Source organism: Pungitius pungitius, chromosome 9 (genome assembly GCF_949316345.1).
Source record: "Pungitius pungitius chromosome 9, fPunPun2.1, whole genome shotgun sequence".
Lineage (NCBI taxonomy): Eukaryota > Metazoa > Chordata > Actinopteri > Perciformes > Gasterosteidae > Pungitius > Pungitius pungitius.
The window spans coordinates 1,859,992-1,887,786 of record NC_084908.1 but is presented as its reverse complement, the minus strand read 5'-3'; the positions used below and the strand labels follow the sequence as shown (position 1 = coordinate 1,887,786).

Here is a 27,795-nt window from a genome sequence, read left to right as displayed (position 1 = left end):
GTAACCACGCCACCAGAAGCCACCCGATTCTACACACTGTGCCTTTTAAGTTCCCTCAATGGTCTGCTTGCAATTCTTACATGATCCGTTTCGGCTGAGGACTTGAATGTTTGGTGAAATAAATCAATAGTATATCTTTATGGTACTATTGTGTCTGTAAATACCAAGTGTCTTTAAATATATCCATGGGAGGTTTGTAATGTATGTTTTACTGATAAATTACTCTGAAATTAAAAAAAAAATTAACAAAATGAAAACATCTGTTTGACATTCTTCTCATACATTTGACCCTTTAAGATTTATATATATATAATTTTATATATATAATATAAAATATTCCAGCCTGAGAATCTATGAGAATTGAGGTTGGATTCAAAAGCATCAACAGGTGTGTGGTGGAACAGTGCAGGGAGATAGCAGGAAGGCTGAAGTGTGGAGGATCCTCAGTTCAAACCTGCTCTCTCAGAAGGAGGGTTGGGTTGCAGTCAGGGCTTCAAACTGTAAACTTTGAAACAGTTTTGAGGTTTAGTAAACAATCCCAAGGTCTAATATGAGAAACGGACACAATGAGGCATGTGCTTGAATAGCACAAGGGAACAGCTGAAGGGCTCCAGGCTCCAACCTGGTGTCTGAGGTTGAGGGTTCAAGCCCCTTCATGCAGACATCACTTCTGCTTTGGAAGAGTTTTGAGGTTTGAGTAGCAGTCTCAAGGTTAAATACGAGAAACACAATTTTAATTGGTGCATGGTGAGGTAGTGCAGCACAAGAGCTGAGGAGCTACTGTCCTTACTCTATAGGTTGTGGGTTCAAGCCCAGTCTTGGGTTTGAGCCGTTGGCTTTACTTCAGTTTTGAGTAGCAATCTCAAGGTTAAATACAACAAACAAAGAGTTGGTTAGTGTGTGGTGAAGTAGCACAGTGGAAGAGCTGCTGGCACAAGCCTGCACTGCATTTGAAGGTTGTGGGTTTGAGCCTTTGGCTTTACTTCAGTTTTGAGTAGCAATCTCAAGGTTAAATACAACAAACAAAGAGTTGGTTAGTGTGTGGTGAAGTAGCACAGTGGAAGAGCTGCTGACATAAGCCCCTGCACTGCACTTGAAGGTTGTGGGTTCAAGCCCAGATGTGGAAATTCCAATTAAAAGATTTTTAAAGTTTAACTCACATGCTCAAGGTTAAATAGGAGAATCAAAGTTGCTAAAATGTGACCAGGACTGGTAGTGTAGGGGTGAGTGCAGGGTGCCAAAAGCCTCTGTGCGCACCGCCAGTGGGTTCAAATCCCACCCGCCAAGTCTTGAGCGCACTACCGCGGAGGTAGTAGTGGGGGCATTGTCCCCACTGGTTGTTTCAGAGAAGTGAACCCTGGGGGTTATGCAGAAACACAAGGCGCGTTCACTTGAGTTATGATGGCATTGTCAAGAATGATGAAGAATCTTTTGCTAATGAATTGAATTTGATGTTAATTGCTTTGCTTTAGCCCTTTAGCACTTATTAGCCATGCTACGTAGCCTATAGGGTTCCACCTTTTTGACGGGAGAGAAGGCCGGATGAGTCAGTAAAGATGAGCAGATGTGTCTCATTCAGTGGTCACACTGACATGAAACTTATTACAGCCTCTGAGGGCATTTTTCAAGACAATCACATGTTTGTCTACTTCAGGGCATCCTGTGGACAACCTTAAACTGACAGTCTGGCACAGGGTGTAGATTGGTTTACCCTTTTTAGTGCATCCACCCTCCAATTCTCTGTTACATTCATATTCAACTCACTTGTGCCTTTACCAATGCAGGAAGGATGAATAGCATGGTTGATCCTCCAAGATGCACCAATTCGTCTCTGGGGCAATATCCCATTATGATTTTTTATAAATGTCAGTTACCCAAAACTAAAAAAGGATTTAGGAAGAGCCACCATGTCCCTTGAGGGTTGAACACAGATAAGGTTTAAAGTACAGAAATTTGGGGCATTTGGCATTAGTGACAGGGACGTGTAGGTTGCTCCATCTAAGATCATTCCAGTCATGTCATGGGGAAAAAAATATTGTGAAAAAAGTCAAAATATGTAGGGTCAAAAAAGAAAAGATTTTTTTTAAATAATAGGTAAAAAATTATTATAAAAAATATATATGTAAGGTCAATATATATATTATTAGGGCCGGGACTCGATTTAAAATATGAATCTAATTAGAGGCTTTGTAATTAATTAATCGAAATTAAGCGCATTTTAATTGCATAAATATTTGACCTGAGAACAGTGAGAAGTAATTTTTTTCACATAGATTTTTATTTTTGTTCAACCAATTCCAGCAGACAAGTGTAGAAATAGCATATTTAGAAATATAGTACTTTCAGAAATTCAGGTAGCCTATAGGTAAGTAGACCTTCTGTAAACTGTTTTTTTAAGTAGACAAATACTTTCAAGTACATTCACAACATTGGTTATTTTTTCAGACGTGGACTTAGTTACCCTGGTCCTTAAAGGACATCTGGTGCAGTGTGGGTTGGGTGTGGGTCCTTGAGTCGGGCTAACGTCCACGCTAGCTGCTAATTGTGTTGCGTTGAGGTGATACTTGAGGCTCGATGCGGATTGCTTGAAGCACAGCTTGCACACAACCACGCTCTTATCGACGCTTCCATCCGTGTGTTTATTATAATAAGATTTCCCATTCACGGGGCCACCCGACACGGTCTCGTCAGCTTCTTCGTTCATGTTCACTGTGGTTTGTTGTTGTCTGAAGTCATGAACGCTAGTTGGTGCTCCAGTATAATCGGTCCCCCCCGAAACTCATCCAGTGAGAAACGTTCCGCCGTGCAAAAAATAAGTGTAAAAATGCGTAAAAAATGTTTAATGTGTTATTTTTTGTGTAATTAATTAATTTTAATTCACATTGCTCCTAATTCCACATCCTTTTAAAATAATCCCAAAATGTCCATGTTGAAAGTTGGGTGCACGCATGGATAACAGACACTGTTTATCTGAGTCCACTTCTTATGGCACGCTACACACACTGCAACTGGATACACACACAGCCTGACAGCTTGACTCACAAGTCACATTTATCCCCCCCCCCCCCCCCCTTTAACACCTACCAACACATGCAACATTGTCTACGCCCATCGCCCACATTGGCAGTTGGTTTGGTCATCAACTTTCTTGATCTGCTTCAACAGCTGTAAGTCTAAACTGTGCAGCAGCCCACAGTGAGTCGGGAACTTTGTATCTAGCACAGAGAGCGGTCTGGCTTCTTTCCCTTTCGAACCAGAGGCACCACAGATCAGCGACGGGGGGGGGGGGGGGGGGGGATGAGGAGACGCTAGTTTTAGGTGGCAAGAGAAAAAGGAGAAGAGACTTTGTGGGAAGGAAGCCTGCCGCAGTCGCTGAGGAAAGAAGCCCCCTGGGACACAGGCCAGTGTGGTCAATATTGTTTTTTTCATATCAGGCGAAGAAGATTCAGTGAAGAGAAAAATCCCCACCTGGAAACATGCACAAGCGCACCAAGATAAAGATTGCAATCTTTGTGCTGCTAGTGGGTATGGCGTGCATGCTCACCGCGGTGGTAACGGACCACTGGGCCGTGCTCAGCCCGGAGGTGGATAAAGTCAATCAGACCTGTGAGGCGGCCCACTTTGGCCTGTGGAGGCTGTGCAAGAAGTACATCTACATCAGCTCGGAGAACTACGTGCAGGGGCACGGCTGCGGACCCATCAGTCTGCCTGGAGGTGAGAAAAAAAAGAAAACACGTCTGCCTCTGGAAGATAAAATGACAATACTTAATCAATAATGTTTTTCTGTTACTGTGAGGTGTCTCCATGAAACCCAGCCCACGGCTCTGAGGTTGGGAACTTCTAAGAATAGAGGTTCTACTGCGAGATCGCTTAATGTGACACATGCGTTTACTGATTGGTGTCTGCTCTCTGTTTAAAGACATTAATTGATAAAAAAAAACAGCATGCCAGTGTGTCAAACAACATGGAAGCCATTACCAGACCTATACAGCCACCACTCTAATGTAACATCTTCGGGAAATAGGTTATTAAAATAGTTTGAAGGCACTCTATCTAAATTCACTTGAGGTACTTGTACCTTAAGTCAGAATTTCCATAGGTAACATTTGATTGTACAGGTCTCACTCCTCGCAAAAATAATAAATAATAAATACTGGGTGCCGAGTCAGAATCCTGTTTCTATTTTCTATTTAAAGTCTAGAATGACATAGATCTTTCAATTGTATACTCCTTCATGGCTTTACTCCAGACACTTTAAGTATTGTGGATTACTCTGTACATTTAAAGTGTAAATTAATTAAAAAAGGGCACTGAAAAGGGCCAGTGGACAATAATACTGGGATAGAATTATTTTATGTAGGTTGTGGAGTTCAAGTAAATAACGTAAGTACCTATTCTCTCCCTTTGTATGGTGATTTAATTGTGGTAAACAGTGTCAGTTGCTGACTCCTCATTAATCAAAGTCACTCATCTACTGAAAATACATTATCTGACTTTTGCTCGTCAGCTGACTCCGTGTGTCACTTTATTTAAATCGGCCTGGAACTTACACCCAAATTTGTTCACGTCACGGGGGCCGCGAGAAACTCCAAAAATATGTCCCCACTGATTGCAGCTGTTGGGCTTTTGGGAATCCCAGACTCGGTCTGCACCGGGGGGCCATTCCAGAAGCGGATGAGATGTCCGAGGGTGGTTTATTGGGGCAGATATGGCCGGCACGTGCCTAATATACTAAACCAGCTCAACCCCACACGTGGGGAAGGTATCAGATGCTGCTATGATCCGAACATACGTACTGTACATGCGCACTGACAGTGGTGATCTTTAACTATTTCGATGTGTGACGGCCACAATAGGTGAGTGAATCCATCCGCCTCCGGGGCTTTCTCCCGCCCCACCAGCTGTATTTGGACAGGAACATTATTGTTTATCATGTGAGCCTCTGATCCAAAGCAAGGGGCAGTATGCCAGGAGGTCCCCACTGCGAGACACTCATCTGGAAAATATGGGCTGAGTGGTTGTTCAGGTCTACTGATGACAAAGCCCAGATGGCGAGATGATCTGTGAAAAACGCTCATGGGTATAAGGCACAGGTACCTCCCGCTGTGCGCTCTTTCAGCTTAAAGAACGAGCCAGAATATACCCGGGGAAACTTCAGTTTCAGAAGCTACTTGGTGGTTTTGGTGTTCTAAGCAGAGTCGCAAATAAGAATCATCCGATTATGCTCTTTCTTGTCACGGCATACGGAGACAGGGCAGTTATTGTAATGTTTCTATACACCAGAACTCGAGTAAGAGAAAGAAAAGGGATTTTTTTTTTTTTAGCTGCTGTGCAAGCAGTCGTGGTTATAAATATGAGCCGCGTAAATACCCAGCTGTCTTGGGTGGAGGCCACCAGGGTAAAGTGTTCACGCCGAGTTCAGCAGCCTTGTGAGTGACAGGGCCGCATGGCGGGCTCAGGCATAGCTTCCTGCCGGCCCACCAAACTGTTACCACAGGACCCTCTCGCAGCTCCGCGCAGTCACAGCCACTCATATTCAAAAAGAAAATGGCATTGCCGGTATTTCAGCTGTTGGGGCACAGGGATCGGCTTCATATATATATATATAGAGCTGGGGGAACCGCCAGAGACGTCTTAAACACTTATTTCGACAAGCATCCCTTAAGTCTCTAGCTTTATAGAAGAATCAAAGCTCTAGTTCGCTGGAGTGGGGTCATATTAACAGAGCGGGTATCTTTTTAATACAGGTCTGAATACACACATTTTCCCATGACATTTACACTTACGTTCATCCGACAACATTTACTTACGTTGTCAACACTTGACTGTTCTGATAGACCTCAGCATGTGAAAGGGAACGCCACCCGAAACAGAGCCGACAAAAAAACCATCACGAGGGATCAGAGGTAACATGGATCGCTTCCACCGCCGACTCAATGAATAAACAGTTCACCCCAAAGCCGTGTCAAACGTGATGTGTGTCACGCAGAGATGTTGCTAATCCAATGTCCTCAGCCGATAAAAGAATACACTATTAGAAACACAAGAGGCTTTACAGCACTTGAAGTAAAATGACCAGCCACAAGTGGTGCAACAGTGCGCGTCAGTCTGTGTGCAAACATGCGCACACGCGCGCGCACACACACACACACACTAGTCCCAATGGCCGCTCTTCCACTTTTCAACAGTGGACCTCTCATCTCATCTCACATTCAGATGAGACTGAATGTTTCATCCCTTTGAAATGATTGCCTGGTGATGAATTATAGAGGGAAGTGGATTTGCATTTTGTTCAAAACATCACTATTTTTGGGGTAATTAGTAAAGTTCTAAGATATTTTTCACCCTCCTTTTTCAATAGTGGATCTAGCTCAGAAACACAGTCAAGCCTCTGTCACACCAACTTTCATTTAAGGTAAAAACAGCGGAGCTTGTTGCTTAGTAACAACCCGTGTTTTTATGGCCAGCCACTCATACATAGAAATAGGTTTTATATGTGTGTTCTGTGTGGTTTTGGTGTGCAGCATTAAAAGCTTTGTAATTTCAAAAGGAGGTTTCAAAATAAGACCCCTTTTACCCTGTTACATGATATTACTGCGCTATTTCTTTCTGTCATGCGACATCCCATTTAGCTTGGTTGTATGTACCTTGTCAACCATTTTCCTGGTTGACAAGGTACATAGGAAAACGAGCTAGCATCGCAGCACGGGTCGTCAAGCTCCATGATGCAGCACCGCGCGGCACTGCATCATTTCCATGACAGTATTTCCCAGATGTGCTATGGCGACGCCGCCTGTAAAAAAGGGGATCTGGAGACCTCGTGGCACGAGTGAGATATTATGTGCATTTGACTTTGCATGAGAGTAGATGTGACAGAGTCATCCAGGTGAAACGTACTACACTTAACAGTCCTCCTGCACACGTGGTCATCCCAACACACGCTCCTCAGCCTTCAGAAACACGCATTACGTGACGTTAAGCCTCGGATCTTCCCATCCACTTGGACAAGAGCTTTTAGAACCACAGGAAGTATGTGGCGTGAGATGAGGAGGATTTCACTGGGAACTTTCTTGTTTTTATGACTTGGTTAAACATGTTAGAATGTTTAATCTACTAAACCAGTCTCTGACCAAATTAGGCCACCTGGCTTTATTTTCTTTGCAAATTGCCAGGGTTTAACACCTCATCTGCTCAAGAAGAAATGATTGGGATGTTTGTTGAAAAGGCTTAACTCCTTCAATAAAATCCACCAAAGAACAGTTCAATCTAATCTCGTGTTATTAGGAAGTAATGCAGCCTGCATTGTGAGAGGTTCATGGTGATAAAACCACAGTGGATATGGTAACGTTTTTAGCATATTAGCCATTTTCAGGTTATTGTTTTGTTTTTAAGGTGTTTTTTAAGTTTCTCTCCCTGTCCTCATACATTACTTTACCACAAATGTGATTCCAAATGATGAGAAACGTCTTCTGTGTAAAACATAAGAATTCCAGGTGGTGATAATAAATATAATGTATATATTATCGTTGTTTTTACACCTTGTTGTACTGCCTCCAAAAGGGAAAATAATCACTCGACGTAGATGTAAATTAGATCTTAATCCTGTTTTCTTTCTTTTCACAGAGGAAAACTGCACTTACTTCAGACACTTCACCCCAGGGCTGGATGCCGAGATATTTGAATACAAAACACAAAAAGGTAGGAGTCTGTTGTTGTTGTTGTTGTTACCCTTTGTCGTGGTTCCCTTTAATGCCACCCTGTCCAAACACGGGGAGAAATTCACTCTGCAATATGGTCCCTGGAACATTAGGACTTCTCCAGTCTGTGTGACGGTGAAGATGAAACTCGTCACGTATTCCCAACGGAGCTCCGCTCTCGGGTTTCACTCCTGAACCTCGGAGCAATTACTGCTGTCACAGCAGGTGTTTTTGATCAAGCCGTCAATGAAAAAACTCTTCATTGGACATGCTGAAGTTCCCCTTTATAGGTTTCCCCCTCGGTCCGACAGTCTAAAAGCCTTCATAACTGGCAAAACTTCAACTTATCTCTTTATGCCAGATCTGATCTGTGTAAACGATGCACTAGCACTAATGCATGTGATATTTGTAGGTGCGTATATTTATTTCTACAGTGTGCCTCAGACCTTTTTATTAAGGAGTATATATGTATAGACTCATATACATATAAACAGTTCCACTTTTAGTTATTAATGACAATCATATTGGTGAGGGTTAGCATATGTCAGATCTCGTCAAAAAAGTGAACCAACACAAATCTGTAATCCTTGAAATATTGAATATATTATTTATTTTCAAATCCCTCCAACGGACACGACGAAAAGCCACACATGCACTGACATTTTTCACAGATTGATAATCCCACAAACAGACAAAAATTTCAGGGAACATTGTGAGTTCAGGGTGAGGCTCATCCTCCCGCAGATGAAGACTCTCTCGCCCAAAGGGGACCCCCCCCCCCAAAGGGGACCCCCCCCCCCCCAAACAGGCAGCAGATCAAAGGCCTCCAAATAACAAGACAGCTGCTGTTCCTGTTACACACCTCTCTCTACAGATACCAATCATATAGTATATTTGCATGTTGAATGAAACATTATTGCTTTAATAAATTCCATTTATTTTTGTTTAAGTCAACAAATTCCACAAAAAGGCTCAAACCAACAACATTGCCTGCGTAGCTGAAGCCTTTCTTTGACCCATAAGAACTCCACGTCGATGTCACGCGCCGTCGCCCCGGGTTACATGTTCCATCATTACCATCAATGGGGCCTCCGTAGTTTACTCTGACTCCATCCCACGGAGCATGTGAGGGAAATAGCGTCGGCTTCATGAAGCAGCTTCTGCAGAAAATGTGTCTCTAACACACAAACCTTGGATGACATGACAATAATGATCTTAACATGTGAAAGACACTTTTTCTCTCTCTCTCTCTCTCTCTCTCTCTCTCTCCAGAGTACAACATCTCGGCCGCAGCCATCTCCATCTTCAGTCTGGCCTTCATGATCCTGGGCTCTCTGTGCTTGGTCGGATCCTGCACCGGTAAAGGCAAAGGAAGAGACTACCTCCTCAAACCTGCCGGCATGTTTTTTGCATTTGCAGGTGAGTCCAGTTTACCAAACAGATTCTTACTGGAAATGCAACAAAAAAAAAAACACACCTCGCTCTGCCTTTGCGGTCACATCGTCAGTCGGGTTCACGTGTGTCTCCCCCGCTCCCCGTCACAGGTCTCTGCGCCTTCATCTCACTGGAAGTGATGCGGCAGTCGGTCAAACGCATGATCGAGAGCGAGGAGACCATCTGGATCGAGTACCACTACGCCTGGTCCTTCGCCTGTGCCTGCACCGCCTTTGTCCTCCTCTTTCTCACCGGCATCGCCCTCCTGCTCCTCTCCATGCCCCACATGCCCAGGAACCCATGGGAGACTTGCATGGATGCCGAGCCGGATCAAGTCGAGTGACAGCTGGACAGACGAGACGAATGCAGGACGAGAATGACTACGTCTTTTGTTTTGGGGACAGATTTGAGTGTAGATTCGTTTCAGGGACAGGAGCTGGAAATGAGAGCATAAAGGTATGGTGACGGATACTGGTTCGGATGTGGATGGACCACAGCCAGGATGGGAAAATGACCTCCCTGCGATTACATATTTAGAAAGTTTGTCTTTCTCCTTTATGACCAACCCGAGGGGAAGAAAAATCAGTTCTCTTCGCACATTCTCTGCTATGGTTTGTGTTGGAGATCAGAGGTCAAATCAGTTAGAGCCAGCAACAGCTCTCCTACTGGTTTCTTCTTGGGCGGAAATCAATATTTTATAAAATGTCACTGCTGTGTGACACGCTCTGATTTAGTCTCCCGTGTTAAGTTTGATTCATGCACATTTTGCCAATATAGTTCATACAGCTTTTTTTTTTTTTTTTTTTTTACAATTTATTTACCGCAGTATGTTTGGTATCTTGTAATATATCATATATTTTACCCATTCAACTATGGATTTTTGTGTGCTTTCTTAAACTTAGGAATTCTTGACTTAAACTTAATCTAGACATACTCATTCGAATGTGCGTCTTGTATTTCTAAGGAACGTTTAAAGAGTGATTTCAGGCAAAGCTGCAGCACAGAGGCGGCTGCTGAATGCTGAACACCCCCTCGCTCTGCGCGCTGGAAAAGGTTCAGCTCGAGCAGGTGCACACGCGCGGCCTTTTGCTTTCTGCTGACGGCTTCCAAACCAAACGGACACAAATAATTCTCTGTTTTCATCAGTCATAATGGTCCGTACGGTCTTGAAGTTCAGTTGTACTGAAGCTGTGGGCATTCAGAGACACTCTCCACCACACATTTGTTTTCCTTAGTGCAGAGTCACTCACAGCTGATGTCGATTTGAACCTTTTGTCTTTTAGTAGTCCAATATACTTTGGTCTGTTTCTCTGAACGAATGCTTTTTTTCAAATGCAGTTTATTCCGTGTAGGTGTGTTGGAAATGCCACATATCTTTATAACCAAAAATTAAATATTGATAAAGGTTTGGAAAACTTTTGTATGAGACTACTGTTTTGTTTTCACATAAGGATGTTAATGGAAGGAGTGTCCACTTTAACGTCCTGGCCAGCGGGCTCCATCAGTGAAACTGCTGCGCCTTTTACACTACTGAGCTTCAGGTCAATACTTTTTGTAGTAATATATTTCTTTCCAAACCCAGTGCATGATTTCTTCCTGATAAAACTGTGCATATACCATGTTTTGTCACATACGACAAACATTTCCAACCGCCGTGCTGGTATTCAATATAGTACATCACATATTGTACTACAGAATAATGCAGCAAATGGGGGGGGGAAGAAAAAAATAAAATGAGAACTCGAGCAGTTTCAATAAAAACACTTTAATAGAGAAACAAATTTAAAAAGAAATTAAACTTTTGAAACACAGTCTAAATCCTTTATTATAACCACCACCAATTGAAATTAAGAAGAGTAAAACAGATCTATTCATTATTTTGTACCCACGAGGAAGGAACCAATGGGGGCGGGAGGCCGGGGGAGCAGGTGTGCCATTGATTCACTGCAGCGAGGGAAGAACAGAGGACAGCAAACGGATAACAGGAAGAGACGTGGCGTCTACAGGAGGCTGAACACAGTGCCCTCTACTGGCCGGGCAGAAGGTTGCTCCCTTCTCATGTGGTTTTCTACAAGACAACACACATTTGTTCAAAAGAAATAATTCATGTGATGATGCAATATTAAAATGTGGAACCTCATTATATAGTTTCATAGCAAAGATCCTGTCGAAAAAATAAATGGGCAATGGAAAGAAGATCCCTGTCTGTCTCAATCTCTACTGCCTCAGAAAAAATAAATAGAAGTGAAGCAGCAGTGAAATGTTAGTATTGCACAACTTCAGAGATTAGCCAACGCTTTGGGGAGATGATTTCCCCCAAACAAAACACGCCCAAAGCTTCGGCAAAACCACACAGACACAAGGGAGCAACCTCAGCTTTCACCCAGCTACGTAAATGCAAAAAGAAAAAAAACAATTACATATTTGATTGCCATGTTAGTAAAACATTATAAAAGTGTTGTTGATAATGTCACAAGTTATTGTAATGATAAAAACAGGGATAAAAACCAGCCAGGACATCTCAACATGCACTAAAATAAAAAAAGTTCACATTAAAAAAAAAAACCATGTCGATTGTTGTACAATCCAGCAACATATACCTAAAAATATGTATTGTACAGTGAAATAAGTTCTCTTATAACAGCTGCAACAGAAATTCAAATCAGCAACATCTTAGGTATGAATAAAAAAAAAAAAACTAAAAAGTTGTTAACAAGATGAGGCAACTGCCAAATAGGTTGCTGTTGTCCATCTTCAGAATTATTTTTTTTGTGAATTTGCATAATTAAAAAGGGCATACCTCTTCTTTGAACAGCTTCTACAAAATTGAGGCGATCCCAAAGTCCTTGTTTGTAAATACCTAGAAAATGCATATTTACAAGTATGTGTTGTCCTCCACCAAGTCAGAACACCTGGACCATTGTGTTACGTCAAAACCGCACAACTAAAACCACGAAGCTCTCCGCTGACTGCTGAAAACACATCGAGGATATTCAACGTGGGGAAGAGATGTTTCAAGAGATTTAACGGGGAGCGACTGCCACGTCACCGGGCCCAGCACTGCCTTCATTAAAGAGGATAAAACGAGGCAGATCTAGTATTTTTAACATTTTTTTTATCCAAGGTACTTTCCTACGTCACCAGTGAACTCCACCTGCATCAAAGCTCCGTGGCGAGTTGGTACATCGGCCAATAAGGAACTCGCTGACTGGACCTCAGACATGAATGGTCATGCGTTGCGCTCATCAGGTCACCGTGTGGCCACAGTAATGTTGATGCCGCAATTATGAAGCAGTCTCGGCTTTTTTCAGTTCAATCAAAAGGCGATCAATCGAACACTTGAATGTATCGATCAGATCAGACGGGGAAAAGTTGAAAGTGATGAAATCTTGTGGACGACAAACAACCAACCTGCCTTTGTTATTAACGAGTTGTTCTGATTTGAAACACAACAGACACATTAACAGTCATTCGTCTTTGAACAGCTTATAGAATTTTTGGGGTTAAATCTCAAGCAGTGTTGAAAAGAGATGAGGAATCTGTTTGAAAACAAGTTATCCTGGAAATGATTTTGACTTATTCTTGTATGGTAAAAAAAAAAATCAATGCCAACATCACCAACTAATGATACAGTTCATAAAATTCAGACATTAGCAAGAATGTCTACCTGACAAAAGGGTGAATGGTATTTGGGTAATCTGGTTTAGAGCGTAGACATAATCGCTGATCCAATTAGTACAGTATGACACTTGTGATCCACACCGCCTCCAACCAAATGAAAGGCCACAAACACTAGTGTATTACCGATGTGTATTTACTGTGAATCTACAGTTTCAATATACTTCAGATTTAACCAAAAAAAAGGCTTGTTCAAAAATGACTGACAGGCAGCGTTGATCTCCCCCTCAGTTTCAACTTACCATGACACACCACTGACCTCACCCCTCTCGCTTCACTTTCACAAACCTTCAGAGTACGGCAACCTTTTTAAAAAACAAAAACAAAAGCCCAACATCATTTCGTGACAAAATCCTCAACAGTCATTGAAAAAAAAAAAAAATCTGCGTTGAAGAGTTCTGCTGACACAAAGACACAAAGAAAACGGATACAATAAAACAAAATAAATTTCTGAGCCACAAGCAAAGCAGTTTGGGAAAATCTTATCATTGACAGTGGTGTCTGGTGTTCTCTGATCCTTAAAACCAAACAAAAGAGGAATGACAGGGCTGCTGCAAATCTGACATTTTCACACTCATTTTTGTTGCTGATGAGAAATTGGTAAAAAGTAAAACACGCAACCAATAGTTCTATTGTAATTTAGTTAAAAAGTAAATAATCACATTTACTACTTAATCACTGAAGAGAATTCCCAGGATGTCTAAGAATTAAGGATCAGACGCCAATAAACAGAAAATAATTCATAATGCAAAAACTAGCATGATACAGGAATTTAAGGACATGTCTGTGGCATACAATTCAGTCTTTTATTTTCTTCATATTTACAGATTAGAGGAAATTTGATCTACTTCTATACACTTTTCCATGTAGTTTGTGTCGGTTGACCACTTAGCTTTTGTCCGTTACAACTACAGTAGAATGAAAAATCAAGACGTAACGTCCACTCATAAGGAATACAAAATGATAAAATAGTCAACATACTTATTTAGTAACCGACAAAACCAACTTCAATTAGGAAAAATATGCAGGTAGCTTAGTGGTCAACCAAACTCTTTTTTTTAATTTGTTTATTCTTTTATTTTTTTTTATAACTTTTGTTTTAGCATTACGTACATATACAAGTGTAGATTATATAAGTATATATTCATATATACATAATATGTATGTATATATACCAGTAATGCATTTATTATATATATACTTATTTTCGTCACAGATATGTGAAACAGGAAAAAAGATGACTGCAACAAATAAAAAGTTAAAATGAAACAAAAGGCAGAAAAAACTACTATAGAAACAATTTGTAAATGCACTTTGCACCATTTTTTTTTGTGGAGTTTTTAGAAAGTTTTACCTTTTTTTTGTTTGTTTAGTTTTATATTTCATTACTTACTTAATATTTGGGAGGGGTGACACTCATTTAAAGTAGGAATAGTACCCATTGCTACCGTTTGAACTTCCTATACTCAGCTCTTGTAAGAGGGAGAGAGGGTCGCTGTTCTTCTTGACCTGTTCAGGGCGAACAGCTCGGGGTTTGGGTGGAGCACGGAGGGCGCTGGCATAGGACATGGTTGGTGGCTTGCTTAAATTTGGAGCCCCCTGGCTAGCCTCCGTGGGAGCCTGCGGCGGGGGGGGTGGGGGTGGCGGCGGGGGAGGTGGTGGTTGTTGTTGTTGTTGTTGTTGTTGTTGCTGCTGTTGCTGTTGTTGTTGTTGCTGCTGCTGCTGTTGTTGCTGCTGCTGCTGCTTGTTTTTGGGCTTGAGAGGAGGAAACTGTCCAAGATGCTGAAGGGAGTTGAGGGAGTGTGGGTGAGTCTGCTGTGCGGCTGTGACCTCAGCCTTCACCTGCTCCTCCGACTGACGTAGGGCCTTTGGAGCTGAAACAGAACAGAAGGAATAGTTTTCTAAACCACTCTGATGATTCGGCTTTAGCTCTCTCACCCCCCCCCCCCCCCCCCCAAACCAGAATTGAAAAGCCTGCTTTAAATAGTCTCCAGAACCAAAGCTTTAATCGTAGCCAGGCATGTCATATGGTCCTTGAACACATCAACTTCCGTCAGAAAAACTCTTGTGATATTTCATCAAAAACATTTTACTGTACATGTCTCATTAAAAATGTTTCCTAAAAGACACATTTGAAGTAAAGATATCGTGTAAAAAGCATGAAATTCTGAACACAATTAGGAAGCCATGATTGAGACTGCAGAGACCAGCAGTCATGTAACAAAGCTCTGCTTTGCTTGGGGGCTGAACATTACATTGGGAGGTGCTTACCCAGAAGGTCCCGGTGCTGACTGAGTGTACCGGCTCCGTTACATGGAATGTTCTGGAACGAGCCGGGACCCCCACCGTTGCTGGGCCAGAGGTCGTGTGAGGGGTAACCGTAGGGGGCATGTGGGTGCTGTATGTGCTGATGGGGGTGGTCCTGGATGTCTGACGTACAGGGCTGTTGCTGTTGGGCATTATGGGCGTTGACCAGAGACGGTTCATCTGGGTAGCTAGAAGAGATGCGACGCTGATAGAGAGGCCGGCCTGGACCTCTGGGTTCATACTGCACAGACAGAAACAATGGATGAGGGAGAAAAAAGGGTGAGGATGAGATAATAAGTCAGAGGGGCGAGAAATGACTTTCACATTATAAAACCCAGCTTTTGTGTAAAGGACCAAAACATTAATAAACCTAGTTTAGTGCAGTTCTTACTCATTTGTTTATCATAATTGACACAAATAAACTTAAGCCAAGCATATAAAACGGTCCAGGTTGACTTATGCAGTGAATTTTAAAATTTTAAACATTGCAACATTGGTGGCCGAACAAGTTGCCCACATTAAGGCAGGCAAAAGGCGTGAACTTGAGTCATTGAGTAAAAAAAACAACACTAAACTAGGATGTTATGAGAAGCCTGTCCCCTCAAGCATACAATGTAACGACAGTTCCTTTTCAAATGGATTAAGCCTGTGACATTACCTCATCTACATTGTGAAGGGCTGTGGCTGCTGATGTTCGGGGGGGAAGTGGGTGGTAGCTCTCATGGTCTGGAACTTGACTTTGTTGTTGTGGATGCAGTGGTGGTGGTTGTTGTTGTTGTTGTTGGTGGTGTTGGTGGTGCTGCTGTTGTTGTTGTTGTTGCTGTTGCTGCTGCTGGTGCTGATGGTGAAGTTGCATCAGGTGGACCTGCTCCTGCCTGCTGGGATGAGGCATGATGGGCAGTCCATAAGGAAGGCTGTGGCCCTGGTTTCCCAACAGGTGGTTCTGCTGCGGTGGGCTCACTGACGCAGCTCCAACATGAGGCCACTGGGCTTCCTGCAGCAGGTATTTGACCTGGGATGAAGGGTTGCCAGCAGAGTGGGTTGGTTGCTGATGTGGGTAGCTACCAGTATTATACAGAGGGTTTCCCGGATGCTGCTGCTGCAGAGCTGGGTTGTTGAGAGGGTTGTCGTTAAGGAGATCGCGGCCTGCATCATGGGAGTAGGGTCCTGATGGGAATGAACTAGCGTGATTCGGGGTGGGGGCTAAAGAGGATGAAGGGTCACCTGAGGCACGGGACTGGGACTGACGGTACTGAAGGAGACGGGATTGAGGTGGGGGCTGCATCTCAGTTGCATCCCTAGGTTCATTTTGTTCATGTGGGGGAAGCTCTCTCAAAAGGCCGGGGTACCTGGAAATGGATAATAAAAAGGTCTCATGGAAAAGAACGCTATTCAGCAAAAACAATTACAAGGTTTAACAATAGAAGGACCAAGAACGTAGCAGATATTACTCAATTTCAACTTTACAAAACATTCACAGAACAACTGTAAAACAATTTAATACAACTTCTTAATACACTTAATACAAACTCTTTTTATGTCCTACCTGGTGAAAGGTGGTCCAGTGGAAGCAGAAGGGACAGCTTCATCCTCGATATTGGCACTCAGGCCCCAACTGGCTGGCCGGAGCAGCTGAGGGGGGAAGCGAGCCATGCCAGGTTGACCAAGGTGGGCAAGCTGCTGGGGAAGAGGGAAAGGAACGCTTCCCTGGAGAAAAGGGCCTGCCGCCTCCCCCCACTGGCCCAGTCTGGCTGCCTGCTGCTGCTGGCTGAGGGCCTCCAAAGCCAGGGGGCCCTGCAGGTCTGAAAGGGGAACCGTGTGATTAGTTGCAGTCAGTTGACAGCATTTATTTTCTATAGAAGAAGGGAAAAAATAATCATAGGATTGTGTGCCATCAGAAAAAATGCAGACAAAATGTGTATTGCAATTCAGCTTTCAGTATTTATTTTTGTTTCTATCATTAAATTAATCTTATGTGCAATCCGATCTACTAACATTCTCATTAAAAAAAAGAAATGATTTTCTGGGAGGGACACATTGCTTGCTCACTTTAATGAACACTGGATGTCTACTCATAGTCCAACCACCAAGTAATAAAGTTTTAAAGCGGACAAAAGCTACTACTATTTAGTCTCTCTTATGGAAAATAAGTGAGATTATTTTTTTTATTCTTGGTTACTTTAGAAAGGTTTAGAATAAAAAGCCACTTGACATCTTCTGTATCAATTCAAATTAACTAACAATAACAAACAAATAATCATTTCACATTCTAGCTATATGGGTTTGCCTAATAGAGAAAATAAATATGATGCTCAACTTACCCAAACCATCTCCAAGGCCTCCATCCTGTCCGTCCTCCGCAAAGCTGTTGACGCGGTTATGCTGTGACAGGCCAGGGTGATGACCCCCCGGGTGGCCCATTGGAGTCCGAATGGAGCCACTCATGTCTTCCACCCCTGCAGGCTCGGGCCCATCCAAAGTGGGAGATTGGACAGCCCTGTGAGAAGGCATGGGGCCAATGAAGAAGGAAGCGTTGTGGCTGCCTCCGGTGTAGGCAGGGCTGAGCTGTTGCTGACTCGGTGGCGCCATCCCCGGGTGTTGAGGCTGGCCGACACGATAAGGAAGCCTAGAGACCGGATACTGTGGGGGGAAGGCCCGCCCACTGGCAGGGTGAGGAGGGAAAGCTGGGTTGGGTGGTGCCAGGTGATAGTTGAGAGGTCTTTGAGCAGCTGGGGGATCTTTTCGATGGAGCAGCGAATTGGGAAAGCCAACGAGTCCGTCTGGCTGAGCATCTAGACTTCGGCTCTGGCCTGAGTCCAAATCTCCCTGGAGCCCAAAATAAAAAATAAAAACAAGGAATAAGGAAAGACTTGTGGCTCTACATCAAAATAAGACAAGATGATTAAGGTCAAAGAAGAGCATTATGTCAACAACTTGCCTGCTTTTCCTTCATGTCGGTGCTTTTCCTCTCTGGTGTCTGAAGACGACTCTGTTCTGACTTTGGACATCCTTCTAATTTACCTAAAAAGTTAAAACACCCCAAAACAAAATATTCAATTCTTTCATTATATTTTATGCAATACAATTACAGCAACTTGTGATTTGGCTGGTTAATGCATACCATTTCTGATGGGGTCCGCCTGCAGCTCCTTGTCAGGGCTGGGCTGGCCCATTCCTAGATGAGAGGAGTGGGTCATCCCACTGTACGGGATGGGGGAGCCTCGATTTTGGGCCTGCAACAGATTGAAGTTGTAGGCCATGGCCGCCGGGTGGTTCATAATGCGAGGGTCTACAGGGAATCGATTCTGGTAACCTGGCCAAGGCAACTAAGAAAATAAAAACACAGATTTTTGATTTAGACGCCGTGACAGAAGGGAGGGAGGTAAACACAAACTGGACTACAGATAGCACTTGATCAATTAATGTGGCAGATGAAACTAAACTCAAATATGTAGTCTATTTCTTACAAATGAGCAATGTAATAGCAGACAGCTAATACATTGTATGTGTTATACGAGTAAAGGAGATATTATATTACACTAGATGACAAATATAGAACTCAATTCCCACAAATACAGTACACCAATCAACAGTACATTGGATGATTATATATTTATTAACCTTGGTTGTCACATTTGCATCAGCAAAATAATATATTCTTTTGTTAAACAACTATATCCGTTGCTAAAATATGAACATATTTTACAATGATTTCATAGATTTATTTTCTTTAAAAAAAACAATTTGATAAAATTCTTTGAGACTTGATATGCAACATTGTTGGAAACTTACAGTCAGGGGCATAGACATGACCATGTTGCCACCGTACACAGCGGGGACGTAGAGGATGCTGGCGCCTGTATGAGGATCTATCCTCTGAACAGGACTGGGTGACTTGCCCATGGCAGCTGGTGGGCCACCCAAGGGTGGTGTGAATGCCCTAATAGGGTTTCCCATTAACACAGCTGGGTTGGGTTGCGCTGCAACGAGAGAAGATGGAATGGCAATACAAGTAGATGCAAATTATTATTAAAATAAGGGGGAGACACATTGACAGTAACCAACACACAGGCCTGAGGCTTTTTCGTATATGTGGAAATATTGCACAATAACCAAAATGACTTCCTATGAATGCCCGAGGCCCAAACTGCATTAAAAGGAAGAATTGAACCCTGAAAATGTAATTTGATTTTTTTTCCCCAGTTGGCATTAGTTTATCCTGCAGCAGGTGAAACAAATCAATCGTCTTCCCGTAGCAAACGTCTTATTAACAACTCCTTGCTGTGTTGTTCTGCTTCGCACAGATGCCTTTGACAGCCTCAGGCCTTCGTCCACCCATCTGCGTTGCTGCATTAGACTCGCTCATTTCGTGCTGATGTGTACACATTTGCGTTGAGGGTTTAGAGGGAATATAAAGATGAAATGAATACCTGACGATAATAAAAACATTTAGTAAAACGGAGCTATGCTATGTTGGTGGGGTTTATTTCCAATAGTAGAGGTAGAAGAACTTTGACTCTTTGATGCAGCATTTATTAATTGCATCAGATCAGGGATAAGTCTCACATTTTGCCTGCATTTTTTTTTTTTAAATATTTATATAATTAACAGGAAAACTCACCATATCCTTCAGGCGGAAGATGTTCTGTGTGGTTTGCATGTTTACCCTGTAAACGAGAAAGAAAAACCCTTAGAAAGTCATGATGCAACACTTAATATGGGGGCATGCACACATTTGCAAACCACTGGGCTCATTGAGATCTCTACATAACTGAGTGTAGGTGGACCACACCTCATCGATTAGTGATCATTAAAATGCAAGAATACTCTGAGCCGTGTCAGTGGCTGGTCTTGTGGTACACAGCCGCTCACAGTTTACCGTGGTGTTAACAGATTGAATGTGCTTCCTCTTAGTGGGGGACTTTAATGACAATACTCAATTCCGTGAGACCCACTCTACTGCAAGGCTGATATTGTATGAAGCCGCTACCTTTTGCATTCGGGTAAGGGAAAGCTAGCCATAATAACAGGAATCATTATGAAGCCCATAATGTCTTTATAGTATTTATGTTACTACGGATACCAGCGTTCTTTGGCACGGACAACACATTTGCATGGATTTTAGCGAGCAATTATGAACAAAGGGTTTTCTGGGGATTCTGCCAACTAAAAATAAATATAAAACTGAATACAATATTTCTAGTATCAAATCTACCAACTAAAAAGGTCAGTAAATAAAGTTAAATCTAGTTGGTTGGTTAACCATGTTAAAATATTTCAATTCTTATGGTATTTAGCATTTCTGGTGACAGTGTCAATGTTGTATAGTTTATAGAAGTCTGAATAAATTATTACCTAATTGCAATTTTATGTTCAGTCCTTTTAATATAGTATGCGATATATGTAATATTCCAGCCCTTTAATACCAAGTTATGAATGATTATCGCGTTTAACAACAATGATCAACTGTCTACAAATTGATTTATTAGGCAATTATTTTATTCTGCCGTTTACACTGTAAACACTAAAATAGTTTGGACAAATGAGCCTAATTTTTTGGAATTGGATAATACTTACAATGTATGGTATTAGTGTAATGTTGACCAGCAGCGGCATATATAAAAAGATAGAAGCACCTCCATTGAGCCGTATAACACAGGTTTGAATAAAAACTATGGCAGGACACTTTTAAAAGTGAAATAATTATCAAAATACATTTGCTTGGATTATTTTTGCTGTACATCTCAGCAGGTGCTTCTGCCTTGTAAGAATGGTCAAGAATGGGTTGACCTTTAAATAAGCAACATGCTGGATGTGCTGAAGGAAACAATATATTGTATGTAAGACGGGCTGGTGCTGCGGAGCTGAGGCTCATCAGGCCCAGTGGGAGATGGCAGCAGGTTGACAGCTGTGTGGATTTCGTTAACCTTTACCACACGAGGAAAGACCAACTCGCAGAGACATTTTAAGCTAAACAATCAAACACCACATCTGAACCGGCAATGCTGAATTTATCTCAGTATTGTTTTTATGGGGCCAACATGTTGGCGCACTAGGTAATTACTGTGGAGTATATATCAAACAAGCAATTTAATAGATATGTGCTTTAAGTATGCAACATGCAGCGCTTTTACCATTTTTCAGCTCTATATGCCAAACGCACTCAAACTTCTCTGAATAATTTGTTTACTACTTTAAGTAAAACCAACAGGTGGTTACCAAACACATTACATGAACATCGGAAAACCTGCAACATCTGGGCTGGCCAAAAATCATCAAGTGCAAACTCTGTACTTGAAGAAAAGCCGCAGAAGTGTATCCAGCAACAAATAATATTGGTGTCTGGATTTTAAATGCCCAGATTGTCTATGCACATAATAGAAGAGGTGGATGGGAACACTGCATCACCTTAGGTGGGGACTGCTGCTGTTGTTGTTGTTGTTGCTGCTGCTGCTGCTGTTGTTGCTGCTGCTGGAGCTGCGGACCCTGCTTGTTAGAGGGGGCCTGAGCATGCTGAGGATGTGGATGATGGTGGGGGTGGAGGGCCTGCGATGAAGAGTGGTGGCCTTGCTGCGGCCTGAGGGCACGAGGGATGAACTCTGGGGCCAATGGATTGAGGACGTAGGTCTTCTTGAGTTCCAGGGCCTCCAGCTGAGACTTGATCTGCTCAAAGGTGATGCCATGGAGACTTGCGTTTTCGTGGCAGATGGAGATAAAGTGCTCCCAGAATTTTCTAGAAAGGCGCAAAAAAGAGGAAACAGATGGTAATTTGTTGAATTTATTTTTGTTACGGTTGGCAGCTCTATCGGGCGGCTGAATATAACAAATACATCTGTTGAAACAAATGCACAATTAAAGCAGTGTTTAGTGAAGAAGGAATATGTGGATAAGGAAAATGATGCTGCAACACAGGGAAAGAAAATGAAAAAAGGAGGGGCAGGAACACAAGTATAGGAAGTATACTGTCAAACAATAAGTAGTCCACATTGACGACTATAATCATGAGAACAAAAACTCAGAAAAAGGGTCATGTTATTAAAAAGAATAATTGATCTTTTCCAACATGTTAGCAGAGGCAAAACAGAAAGTTGCTAGGGAGATCGGGGGTGGACAAGGGGTCAGAGAGTGAATTGATATTAAAATAGAGAAAAGACGTGACTACATATAAAACCATGGTCCTATAGATTTACAACATCACAATAATTGATATTCCCCAACTATCACACACAAACTTGTTATGTTACAGTCCTAAAAGGCCGAAGGAAGAAAAGGGCCATTATTTACCTGCAGCGCCCAACAGAACAGAGCGCAATGGGGTCCCCCACAACTGCAACCAGGGACTGCGCTCTGGTGATGGCCGTGTTGAGCAGCTTGTAGTTGGAGAGGAATCCATAGTCGAGGTCCTCTGTCGAGTCCTCGACTAGCTGCTCTTTACGTTTGATGGCCGTCTGCTTGTGTTTGCAGGTGTGCCGCGTCCGCACCGTGCTGAGGAACAGCACCCGAAACTGTTTGCCTAAATAAAAGATAGATGGCTTAAAAAACTGTAGGCAATCGTTAGCTGCTGCAATGGGGAGTCATCAATAGTAAAAATAAACTATTTCAATCGGCTCAGGCACCCAGAGGAAGCACGGAAATCTGCGTTGCGTTTGGTAGGTTCCGGTCGTATAGGAAAACATCAGTTTTTGGTAACAGCAACAAGGCCAATTAAATGTCAAATTAGTCATGAAGAGATACATTGATGTGGCACAAGTTTCACGGTTTGAGCCGGTAACTACACACACGCCGACATGCATGATGCTTAATACTTCCTCCTCACCTTGGACATTCAGCACTCTTTCCACACTAATCTCATGCATTCTCTTCTTTCGGAGCTCAGCACGAATGCGGAACACCTGGTCGGCGTAAGGTGACACGACTCCAATGCTGCTGTCGTCCAGTTTACCCCAGGACACTGGCCACTTCTTGCGCAACTCTTCCACCCGCTCAACAATTTCGAATACCTGTGGAGATGGGTGAAAAGGGGAAAAAAAGGCTTTAAGCTTTCTGGGAGAATAAGACTTTTCAAACTAAAACTATTGTACCACCAAGCGTTGCAAAAATTACCACAATGTATAACATGTCTGGATTTAATTCCTAAGATTATTGATCATTTTTAAACATAAGCTTCACTGCACAGATTACGATGATTTCATTTTAAATTCCATACATTGCGTATTAGTTTTATTACACAGACAGTATGGATTTGCTTGGTTTCTTTTTCAAAGCAAGAGTTGTTGCCTTTTTTATGAGCTGCTTTTGAATGGGTCATTCTCGCAGAGGCTTTGAACTGACGTGGAGATATTTTCTTCCACTTGAAGCCCATCCCAGACATTTACACAAGAATATCAAATAGACATGCGTACCACATTTTGATTTAGCAAGATTAGGATAAAGCTGTCGCTGGTTTGACACGGATGGTGTATCGGGGAGACTGAAGGTAATTAATTTGGCATTGCGGACAGTTTGGGAGCAGAGTGAAGAAGCAGCCGTGGATTAATTGGTTGGAACTCGTCAATAAAGGGTCAAAGGTGAGACCTTGTCAATGAACACAAATGACTCTGGAGGCAAACCTAACCAAGGCGAGCACGGTCAGTAAATCATGCATCCTGGGTGACCACTGTAGCTCCTAATAGACTTCATGGGTTTCATCTTCAATTATCAAAGTCAGGGGGTGTGATGAGGAGAAATAAACGGTGCTGTCCATTCCGCTTTGACCAGTCAACTTAATAATCTAAATCAAATGGCATGTCATAATAGCCAAATCACAACATTATTTGTAACAATATTGTATATTGATAATTTTAACGTATTTAGGAATCATCATCACGTTTATGCACGGAGACAAAGGGCAATGTACCGACTACAATGCATCGTGAATACAACACGTTCTCAGGTATTTTATATTAGGAATTCTCACAGCCCAAAGAGTAAAGCTTTTTTTGATTAACGTTGCATTGGTCGTGTTTAAACTTTTCCCTACCCAAAGGAAGGGAGCAGAGCCATTTGGTCTGACAACTAACTTTCATACCTCTGCATTGTTGTAATAGGCAGTACTGTTCTTCTCCTGGACATCTTCTCCTCTGGCTGTGAAGAAGGTCAGAGGGTAGAAGTCCTTGTGGGAGGGCTGCTTCCCACTTGCCATCAACTTCCCATCATAAAATAATTCTGACGTGTAACTGTCGGAGGAGACGGGTGGGAGGAAGAGAAGCAAAAAGAGATTGAATATTAGTATGTAGGTGCAAGGCTACCGGAGCTTAATAAGAATCAAAGATTCAAGTTCTGCATAATTTCCTGTAGCACTAGCTGGGGTATTTGACAATTTTGGGAATGACACACACATGTTCAATAACAGACAAATTAAAGAAACATTGTCTATATTAACACAGCTTAATAACCCTGAATAAAATAATTATCTAAACCCTAAAAACTTCAATGTGCTACAGATGCAGTGTATTTTAGCGTGTGTATGCGCCGTTGGGCCCAGCTGTTTCAACCACACTGATTAATGAAGGATAGTCTTTGAGGTTAGAAAATGGCGCATGAAGCTCCAACAGTCAGAACACATTTAATCAATGTCTCCCCTTATCAGGACGACCAACGTCTGTGAATACTTCACCTGTGTTTCCTCCTGACCCAGTCCACCCAGTCCTCCCACCCCCACTTTTTCTCGAGTGTTTCAGCCTCTCCGCCCACTGTTCTGACATCAGACAGTGTGGAGGGCGCACACATACCTGATGATAGCTTCGTGAGAGCGGTAGTTCTCGCAGAGGAGGATGCGACAAGGGTATTCGGGGGGGTAGTGCTCATACAGCCGGTCCAGCAGTGACACATGCAGGTTACGCTCACGCGCAAATTCGCTGTACACAAACGGACTGAGCTGAAGAGAACAGGGAGAAACAAAGTTAAGTTAGTTTTAAAGCATGACAAAAGCTTTCTCCTTTCTTTGAATCGACACAAAACATTCCAAGTCTGACAAAGCTGTGTCGAAACCATGGGCCACACAAGCCTTAGGCTTTTTTCCTCTAAACACACATTGATTTTTTACCTCTGGTTAAGCTGACCTAATCACATGAGGTTGTGCTTGACGTGGATCAAGTCATTCATGGAATATGAAGTGGCTTGATGAGTTAGCTCTACCAAAAGATGTTTTTTTTCTAAACCATTGTTCCATAAGATCCAATGAAATTATATACATACATACATACACATGCGGTCTTGTTCTTTTTAATTTGGCTTAGGCAAACAGTCTAAACCAGTGTTTCTCAACTGGTGGGTCGCGACCCGTTTGTAGTGGGTCCCCCCCCCCCCCGGCGACACCGCTAGCGAACGCGGAAGCCAGACCAGTTGAGAACCACTGGTCTAAACAAGGGTTTTTCAACCTTTTTTGCCTCACGAACTGTTTTCATGCCAGACAATGTTTTGCGGACCGCTTTGAGGTGTGGCAGATAAACGCGACAAAATAACCAGCCAGAAATGTATTTCTGTGGTGCGGCCCGGTACCAATTGGCCCACGGTCTGTGGCCCGGTGGTTGGAGACCCTTAGTCTAGGCCACGGCAAAAAACAAAATGAGTCACTACCTCCTACTTGTTGTCTCAGCGATCATCTGCGCAGGCAATGCAACCCTTCTTAATACTAATTTATTGTAAAATACAAAATCTAGTAAAATGGGAATAAGCAAAGAAATGCGGTTTGTTTTTATTGTCGTTACCTGCATATGGTCTCCAGCCAGCACGATGCGGGTGTGCTTGCTAGCTAGAGCAAAAGGCATGATGGTTTCACACTCCATGGCCTGGGCCGCTTCATCCAAGAGGATATGAGAGAACAGCCCTGCAAAACAGAGGACACGCCAACATCACATTAGTACTTCACGTTTGTTGATGCTGAACATTAACAGTAAGGGACGCACACTTGTCTTACGCCTGAGAATTAAGAAAAAAGGGTCCTGTGTGTGTGTGTGTGTGTGCGCGTCAGAGACCAGACACTGTGAAGACAAAACTTCCTTTCAAGTTGTACCCATTATAGGAATGTATTGTACATACCTATAATGGGTACAATTAATTAAATAAAACAATCAAAGCACACAGAAGATGAACATTTGTTTCATTCTCAGTTACTTTTCCTTCCGTTTTTTTTTTACCGTGAGAACCAAAGGCAGAGGTTTTGTGGACGTTGGAAAGGGATTCAAAAGCAGCACTACTCTGATTTAAAAAGCTCAAGCGGTGGCCTGCGTCATGAGGGGAGGGTATGAAACGGCATGGCAAATGAGTGGTGGAGCAGGGAAGAGAGGCTGAATAACAACCAGCAAACCGCCTCTGAAGCCCGAGCTATTTCTACAAGACAGATATGAAATGTGACCGTGGACAACAGAAACAAGCTCGAAAGGAAGCAGGTGGAGCCAAATCAATTTCAAACATTCACTCTTTTATTTTAATCAGTCTTTGAAAAAACGCTTGCAAAATTGATTTGTAAAGCCGCTGCTCCCTCTGAACTGTGTGCACCTCTTTGAAGGAGATGCTAACATTGTTCCCTCCTGTGGTACTAATGGGCCAAACCTATGTAGAATATTTATCAGACGAAAAACCATTGGAATTGGAACAGTGATTACATAAAATAATGCACGAGTAACCTCTAGATAATACGCACACACTTAAACTAATGTGTTTGAATTGGGTCAAAGATCATTTTGTGGCTCGAAGTTGCAGAGTGTCTTGACCATTTTTATAAGCGCAGAGATGAGACGCAGGGAGGAGGGCCAATGATGGACTATACATTAGAAACAGGCAGATGGTGTTTCCAAGCAACAGGCAAAACCCCCCTGCTGACACATTAGAGTCAGCTGTTACCCTGCAATGACAAACTGGTTATTTCACCTTTGCATAAGTGATTTCCGTTTCTCTAAGGTCGGCTCCTGCCAACATATGAGAGAAGCTTGGAGGTGACCAAATAACAGGGGAGCGAATTGAATTTACACATTTATATTGAGAAACTATATTTTCACATTGCAGTGCATCTCAGACCAGTATCAAAACTAGCTCAGTTAAAAATTGTTCAGTGTTTGACTATTTTTTTCTGTGCCGATTGTATTGTACGGTCGCTTATGAGGGCAATCCTTTTGTTTCACTGAATTATATCAAGGAATTGTAATATTTTGTCGACCTGTTAGCCTCTGCTAATGGCGTTTGCCAGTTACCCAGAAACCCTCAGGAACAGATTTAGACTGCCACTACACTTGAGAGGACCACATATCAAGCAAATGACTCACCGGGCTCCAAGTCAAGCTGGCAGAGGTATTGAGAGGTGCTGAGTGTGACTACCACCACGCGGTGCCTGAGGACGTCCTCCCTTGTGGGCATCTTGAAATTGATGTGTGTGTTGGAGATGAGACAGTACTGCTGGACCACCGGGTGAACCGTCTTCACCCAGCGGTTCCTGAAGTATACCCTTGAGAGAGAGAGACACACACAAAATGAAAGTGAGTAACTACAAAACATTAGGTATTTTTATTTTGCACAACTGTACAATTATAACATGCAGTATTCTTCCCTTTAGGGTGGGAAGAGGAAAAAATGCAATGTAAATGGCTCACGTTGGACAAGCTTGGACTGCAGATTTGATTAAAACATTATTTTTGTTAACATT

At 42.6% G+C, this 27,795-nt stretch overlaps 3 protein-coding genes across 3 annotated transcripts in view; 2 read left to right on the top strand and 1 right to left on the bottom strand.

Moving 5' to 3' along the window:
- tppp2 (tubulin polymerization-promoting protein family member 2) overlaps positions 1–27,795 on the top strand; it is a 155,739-nt gene that overhangs the window by 39,456 nt on the left and 88,488 nt on the right. The window lies entirely within an intron of this gene.
- Positions 3,282–10,552, top strand: LOC119217484 (voltage-dependent calcium channel gamma-1 subunit-like). The gene is made up of 4 exons (XM_037471159.2): positions 3,282–3,714; positions 7,624–7,698; positions 8,970–9,116; positions 9,242–10,552. Exons 1-4 carry the CDS (start codon positions 3,477–3,479, stop codon positions 9,472–9,474), a joined length of 693 nt encoding a protein of 230 aa, XP_037327056.2. The 5' UTR covers positions 3,282–3,476; the 3' UTR covers positions 9,475–10,552.
- helz (helicase with zinc finger) overlaps positions 13,595–27,795 on the bottom strand; it is a 29,953-nt gene continuing 15,752 nt past the window's right edge. Inside the window, exons 18-33 of the mRNA XM_037471157.2 lie at positions 27,419–27,597; positions 25,865–25,983; positions 24,887–25,032; positions 24,184–24,331; positions 22,933–23,116; positions 22,401–22,629; positions 21,525–21,849; positions 19,738–19,783; positions 18,909–19,096; positions 18,238–18,442; positions 18,055–18,137; positions 17,438–17,942; positions 16,663–16,918; positions 15,775–16,465; positions 15,081–15,357; positions 13,595–14,683 (exon numbers count right to left, since the gene is read on the bottom strand). Coding sequence (XP_037327054.2) covers positions 14,226–14,683; positions 15,081–15,357; positions 15,775–16,465; positions 16,663–16,918; positions 17,438–17,942; positions 18,055–18,137; positions 18,238–18,442; positions 18,909–19,096; positions 19,738–19,783; positions 21,525–21,849; positions 22,401–22,629; positions 22,933–23,116; positions 24,184–24,331; positions 24,887–25,032; positions 25,865–25,983; positions 27,419–27,597 — 4,039 coding nt within the window. The 3' untranslated portion in view covers positions 13,595–14,225. The remainder of the gene's footprint in view (positions 14,684–15,080; positions 15,358–15,774; positions 16,466–16,662; positions 16,919–17,437; positions 17,943–18,054; positions 18,138–18,237; positions 18,443–18,908; positions 19,097–19,737; positions 19,784–21,524; positions 21,850–22,400; positions 22,630–22,932; positions 23,117–24,183; positions 24,332–24,886; positions 25,033–25,864; positions 25,984–27,418; positions 27,598–27,795) is intronic.